Source organism: Spodoptera frugiperda, chromosome 24, assembly GCF_023101765.2.
Source record: "Spodoptera frugiperda isolate SF20-4 chromosome 24, AGI-APGP_CSIRO_Sfru_2.0, whole genome shotgun sequence".
Classification (NCBI taxonomy): Eukaryota; Metazoa; Arthropoda; class Insecta; order Lepidoptera; family Noctuidae; genus Spodoptera; species Spodoptera frugiperda.
The window spans coordinates 4023976-4031584 of record NC_064235.1 but is presented as its reverse complement, the minus strand read 5'-3'; the positions used below and the strand labels follow the sequence as shown (position 1 = coordinate 4031584).

Sequence of the window (7609 nt, the reverse complement as noted above, 5' to 3'; positions counted from 1 at the left end):
TTTTCCCCGCAGTAACCGCATTTGTTCCTTTTATTCATATAAACATGTACCGCCTTCTCATGTTGCTTTAACTTAACACTAGTATTAAACACTTTTTGACAGTAAGAACAAGTAAAAACCCCGGTCTTGTGTCTGTAGGAATGACATACCAGGGTTTTCCTATTCACAAACCCGTTATCACAGACCTCACAAATATAATTCCTAAAATGACAATTCATATGTTCAAGTAAAACTTTGAAATTATTATAACTATTATTGCAAATTACGCATGATAATAATGATTCTGTTGTGTCATTATCAAACCGGAACGGTAGGACGTAACTTTTCAAGCCTAAATAGAAGAATTTGTCGTGAGCAGTCTGTAAATGGTGCATTATCTGTTCTAAACTGTCAATGTCACTTTGACAGATGTCACATTTGAGGTTAGTGATGTCCAGTTTCACCATGTAATTGTACAGGAGTTTATTTTCCATGAAAGTGGAGCTAGCGTCCTTATGGTTGGATGTTGTATGGGTTTTTAGCTCCGCCGGAGTTTCGTATTCTTGAGTACAGAAGCTGCAAACGAAGCCGATGCCTGCGTATTTCCCGATTGGCGTAGCGTTGGTATTACTCAGAATAGTTCGTATATTGTGTTTGTGTTTGTCAACTTCTTTCTTCCTTTTTAAATGTATTGGCACCTTGGACTTGTTGGATTTTATTTCGATGATGCGTTTCTTGTTGACTCTCCTTTCTTTGCTCTCCGTAGTTATTGTAATTATTTGCTTTCTTGACCGCGTCGCCTCTATAAACATAAAATAAAAATGTTAGTAGATATCTTTGATTAAAAAAAGAGAAATCTATTAATGGGGGCTATCGTTTTTTGTAGGAAGAGGTGTTTTATCCAATCACTGTAGCTGTCAAAAACTGAACGTCCAATGGTGTGACACTAGCTGATTCCCTATTGGACGAATAACGAAGGTTTCACACTAGCGACATCTGGTGACGATAAAATACGGTAGGCCCCATCGTTAGTAAACCACATTAAACGCAGAAAATAGCTCTGTCAAAATGTCGAAACTGAAAAACAGTATTAGGGAGTTTTCCACAAGAGATGTGCTATGTAGCTATGCTGCGAGGATGTAATAGCAAAGCTGTGGAACTATGTGACCATTTCCACTGATACTAAGCTATGTAGCTGTGCGAGGAAGATGCGCAGCTCGAGTATGCAATGTATCGATAGAAATTCATCCATATGAAAAGCACAGCTAAGCTGAGTCCGTTTCAACCAGTACTAAGCTATGTGTACCAATGAATATGATTGAATAAATATATTGTTTACGAATGTATAACCTACGACACTTTCCAAAAAGTATGTTCGCGAATAACCTGTAACCTAACCTAACCTATAAATTGAAATAAAATGGCACCACCGATAATATAAGACGGAAGGTTTGGTCAATGCAGAAATAAAATACCATTTTTACATTGTACTTTTTTATTTACGTATTAGGTATTTTGTAGCGTACATGACACGTGGTGACGTCTAGGTGACATGATTGATACTGACGGGAAAGTGCATTGCAAAGGAGGATGCCAGAGTTTCTATATGTAATAAAAAATAACAAATTAACCTTTCAACAACCAACATAAATTTTATATTAAAAAAATATATTTACCGCCAATTTACTAATTTCAAATACATTTTTTGTAACATTACTATAATAATACGTAGCTTTCGTCTATGACTTTTCGCAAAAAACAACTAGTAACACTGTTCAACCATTTATCTTTTTTTTATACAAAAATAATATTAAATAAAATATCACCGCATTATGAGATCAATAAATCAATTTCAGTTCATATCACTTGTTACTTGTTATCATAATATAACATTAGAAAAAATGTCGTATGCCAAAGGAGTAACCTACCTAAGCAGAAATATTGGGTAAGTTGGGGTAATTTTGATCCAAATTATGTATAAGCAATTTGAATCTAGAAGGAAATGTATACGGTATTAGTTATTTATTGGTCAAAATTACCCCGTAGGATCATACAAACCCGGTTATTCAATACTATTTTATAAAGGAAAATTACTTACTTAGTAATAAAAATAGTTTACGTCTAAACTTACCTAATTTCTAGAAAAATAATACTAGGATTTTTTTAAATCACAAAATCTAAATTGGAATCTCCAAATAGATAGTGCAACTACGTATTTTTACATTTCACTTTCTCTATACATATAAAAGTGCTATCTTAGTACTCCCACACTACACTTACTAAACGCGCTACATGTCACACTGCCTACTACGAGCAGTAATTTCGGCTGTGCATCGTTTGTTTATCACCCAGTCATAAGTTACAAAAGAGTTATTATTACCTACTGTACCCTTAGTAAGAGTTTGCTTTACGTTGAAAGAAAACGATTGGCGGGCGCAAATGAACCAACCAATAAGAGCGCCGAAAGCGCTCTCGTTTTGTTTCTCATTTCGCATAATTATATTATTAAGTATTGATATGATTTGGAATGATATAATTTACTATGTAGGTACCTACTTATTTACTTTAAAATATTTGTATATATTACTAGGGAGATTCTTAATTATATCGTCGCTATTGATTCTTAGCTCCAAGTAGCATCTAATTTACTTATATATGTATAATAGCTACAGCTTCCAAAAAGGTACAAAAATGTTTTTCTACTCAGAAGAGTAGAAAAATATCATTAGTACAGAATGTACTAAAGATATATATTTTATAAAAATGTGGGTAGTATTGTGCTTTAGTTTTTTGCGTAATACCGTTGTTTCAAGTCTTAGCTATTCTATTTTCATAATAAACTAGCAAACCCGACGAACTCCATTTCACGACCAATGATTTTCCCTGTTTTCCTGCTATTCCCTTGAATTTTTCCTAAATTTGCTATAAACCTCACGGAGCCCGAGACCTTTCCAACGAATGTAAAACCGTGGAAATCGGTTCGTGCGTTCTGGAGTTATAGCGTCAGGAAGAAAAACCCGACTTATTTTTATATTATAGTTATCGTGAGACATATTAAATTCACTAAAACAACACGATTTACTCACGTACATTAATGGTAGGCATCAGTAGGCTGCGCGACGTCGCTGCGTCTGCGCACGCTGCTCATGACGAAGAGTCCCTCTGTGACTCGAAACTAGTAGAGCTTTTCTCCATTAATGTACGTGAGTATACCGTGATTTTTAGTTAACTACTCTCCCTAGTTAAAGATATCTTTACAGTATACTTGTATTTGTGCGGATAAACGGGGCCGTGCCATTTAACACAGCAAGTTAAGAAATTCGTATACTAAATGGTATGTAACTGTTTAAACTAGGTTTAAAAGAACTGAAATCAACGACCTTACATAAGCTATTTCCTATCGTGGGCCCTGATGTGAGTGGCCTAGATAATATAGTTTAGAATACTCCTAATTTACAAACATTAATATTCAGTTCAGCTATTAATGTTTCCCGGGGCTTCGAAAAGCAGGTGAAGGAACTCTAAGAGTCTAACACTCTCTCTCGTATCGACTACATTCCACCAATAAGTGATGGACATCTTCCACAGAACCGCAATTAGGGCTGCTGGTAGTCAACAGATTAATTCACACAATACAACTTTTTATGCATCATAAAAGACTTTTGCGAACCGAAAGCTTGTTTACACGTTTCACATCGGAAGTCTCTCTGAAATCCATGCAAATCAGCTTCATGCTGTATCATAGTTTCAAAATCATTGAATTTCTGCTCACAAATAGTGCATTTTGGCCGTTTTTTCAAATACATATGCACCATTCTCTCATGTACTTTCATTTTGATTCTTGTGTCAAAAATTTTAGCGCAGACACCACACGTAAATACGCCAGTTTTGTGACGATACATGTGGGCTTGTAGCATCCTCCTATTGACGAACCCAGCTTTACAGACCTCACAAATATGATTACTGTAATGCGTATTCATGTGTTCGAGTAAGATTTTGAAATTATTATACGCGAATGAGCATTCTACACAGCGTAGCATGTCCGAATCAAAACGGAATGGCACGATATGGTTCCTTATGTCCCTGTGGAAAAATTTCTGGTGTGCTAACACTAAATGTTCCATAATTGTGTGTAGTTCTTCGAATGGTACCATGCACATTTCACAGCGTAAACCAGTGATGTCCAATTTGACTATATAATTCAACATTGTGTGGTTATTCATGTATAAAGATATGTGTTCTTCTCCGTGTTCGTCGATCGTGTGTTTTTTAAGCACATGTGGGGTTGAGTAAACTTCTGGGCAGTAACAACAGCTGTATCCGAGGCTTCCGTATCGGCCTATAGGTGTGGCGTTTGTAGCAAGAAGAATTGTACGTATGTTTTCTCTATGTTTGTCGACTTCAGTCAGCGGGGTAGTATTCTGATCTTGATCTTCAGTTATAAACGCCGATGTATCGACTTCGATCTCAATCAGTACGGACTCCGGGTCAGTACCTACAAAAAAAGGTGATCGTTAATTCGTTTTTGTTTTTAAAGTTTCAAATCGTAACGGTTTTTTAAGAGTTGCTAATTGAAAAAATTGTTAGTGTTGCTACTTAAAAATAGTAATGTTATTGTAATTTAAACTTAAAAGATGATTGTTCCTTACTTACTTATCTAAACTGCTACATTAAATCTTAGGTAGTATGCGGTAAAAACCCACAGTCCCTAGTTTTTTCCCCAAAAAGCTAGGCGTCTTTTGAAGATTTTCTCCCGTCAACAAAAAAAGGTAGTATGAAGTAGTAGGTAATAGCATAGCCCACTCGTAACAATAAAAGTATATCAAATGATTTACTGGGTTGAGGCTTATTATAGCAACTCAAACCCGAATAATAGACTTCGATTGCGAAACTGTATACCTACCTACCATTTGCCATTCACGCCAAAACTGCCGAACTGATTATAAAAAAAACATAGGTCGTTTATGACGATAAAAAACCTGGTAATCAACTAGTTCTTAAATATCTACAAATTAAAAGCGGATTTACTTTGTAATATTTTATTACAAATTACAGTGTACTTATAATTAATCAATAACTATCTTACTATACTGCCTCACTCAGAGATATTTAATGATTAGTTAAACTATTTCTTAAACTAAGCTGCATAAAATCTTACAATATACAGCGTCATGGAGTTTATCAGTATCGAGAGTCTATCTTTTAGACTAAACACTACCAATTTGGCACTAAAATGCAGCTCTATGGCATCTTAGTGACTCCGAAATGACCAATCAATGTAATAGCTACATCTAGCTATGCCCTGAATAGTTAGTAAGGATTTTGTAAAAATTGCTAAGGACTGGGTTAAGTAACTATTAACGACTCTGAGTACGGCTGTTTATCTATAGTTTGCATGTAGCTTATATATTCTTATTAGTTTTAGCTTACTTACATTTACTTGACAATAAAATTATCTTACTAGACGTACATTTCTATTTAGAGACCAACTACATGAGTACTTAATATAATAAAAAATAATAATTATAATTCGAGACTGCCATTACAACTTAAGTTTCTACCTAACCAACTAGGAAATATCATTCATACATTCTCGGAGCTGCGGATTACCGGGGCTCGAAAGGCAGGCCTCAAAGAGCCATAAGACCACCACAGATGGGACCCAGTAGGGCTGATGTTGACCCGGAGCTGCGGACTACCTAGCGGGTTACCGGGGCTCATGCTCGAAGAGCAGGAGTAGGAACGGGTTCATTAGTCAGTAAGTGTCTGAAACTCCCTCTGGCCTCACCCTCGGGGAAGTCATTGGATGTTTATGGAATAGGTGGCAAACGAGTAGACGGGTCGCCTGATGGTAAGCGATCATCGCCGCCCATGGACACCCGCAACACCAGAGGAGTCATAGGCGCGTTGCCGACCTTTTAAAAAGTACGCTCCGATACGACTTTCAAACCTTCAACAAAAAGGTTTGAAAGTCGTATCGGTTCGGAAATACCGCCGATGACAGCGATAGATTCCCCCCTTAAAGAAAAATGCACTAAACTAAATGCACAGTTTTCTTATGTTCCAGCATTTTACTGCGAATAACGAACCCGGAATCACAGAATCCACAAACATAGTTCCTATAATGGTCCGACATGTGATCCTGAAAGTCATTGTACTCCCCAATATCAATCCCACAGACACCACACAGGACCTTCCTCCCATCATACTTAAACGGAACAATTTGATTCTTAATCTGTTTGTAAACCAATTCATCATGTACTGCTTTCAAATGATCCATGAGTTGCTCCAAACTTTCAATGGATTGGTCACAAATTTTGCACTGCAAACCGGTTATATCTAGGTACACAATGTGTCTAGAGAGAGATCTAGCGTTGAAGAACTCTGGTTTATCGTTGATGTGATCCTGCGTTGAATGGTTTCTCAATTCCGTTGGGTTTTGGAACTGGTCAAGGCAGTAACTGCAAGCGAATCGGGTGCCGACACGACAGCGAACAGGAGTTGCGTTGGAACATCTCAAAATAGTTTTTATATTGTCGAATTGCCAGTCGAGTTCGGTTAAGCGGCGCTCTTCAGCTATTTTCTGTTGCTGTTGCCTGACCCAAGGGATCGCCTTCTTCCCAACTGGTCTTATTGAGACGAATGATGCGAAGTTCAGTTTCCTGTCCAAAGATATCGTTTTATCTTCGTCTTCGCATATAATTGGTGATGAATCACGGATTGTTCTTGAACGTAGACCTGCAAGAGTAATTTTGTTTTTAAAATAAAAGAAAATAAAATTTTAATGTTATTTTTTATGTCCATTTCATGCTATTTTTTTTTTTTTTTGATATTGTCATCGTTATTTTGAAATAAACAGAATGTGTGTTTTTTTATATATTTTTATGGAATAGGTGGCAAACGAGCAAACGAGTCACCTGATGGCAAGCGATCAGCGTTGCCCATGGACACCCGCAACACCAGAGGAGTCACAGGTGCGTTGCCGGCCTTTTAAAAAGGAGTATGCTCTTTTCTTGAAGGTTTGAACGTCGTATCGGTTCGGAAATACCGCCGACGATAGCTCATTCCACAGTTTTGTCTTGTCCTAATATTTATTCTCATGCATTTGTCTTCATGGCACAAAACATATTTTTTAAGGTTATTTTTAGAAAATTCTTCAAACAAATGGTTTTTAATGCCATTAGCTTATAAATCTGTGTTATTGTTGTCTTTTCTTTAATTAATAGATTTAAATAGTTTAGTAATAGTTGCAATAAAAATATATTACATAAATTGTTGACAACAATATTATAACTCCTCGCTCCTAACTTTTGCTGGGCCCGACAGGACCCATATTAATCTTTTGTATTATTTTCATCTCATATATATTATATGGAATGCAATACAGTATTGAATATTAATAGGGCTTCAGTGTTTCGTGAACACAGTACCCGTAATATCGCTTTTAAGCATTAGGTAAGTTAAACAATGTAAAAAAAAACACAAAGTTCCATAACATAATCGTTTAATATTATTTTAATAATTACAAAACAAAAGTACTTACCTATTATAAGTAGGTAATTTATTTTTCTACAGTTAATAAATATAAACATGTAGGTAACTAGGTAGGTAGATATAATAATTTCCTAAA

The 7609-nt window shown here is 36.0% G+C and overlaps 1 protein-coding gene across 1 annotated transcript; it reads right to left on the bottom strand.

Moving 5' to 3' along the window:
- Positions 1–6013: 6013 nt before the first annotated feature.
- LOC126912233 (zinc finger protein 366-like) lies at positions 6014–7312 on the bottom strand. Its single transcript, XM_050703374.1, has 2 exons — positions 7288–7312; positions 6014–6717 (listed from the first exon to the last, which is right to left on the bottom strand). The coding sequence occupies exons 1-2, from the start codon at positions 7310–7312 to the stop codon at positions 6014–6016; spliced, it is 729 nt and encodes a 242-aa protein (XP_050559331.1).
- Between the last annotated feature and the right edge of the window lie 297 nt (positions 7313–7609).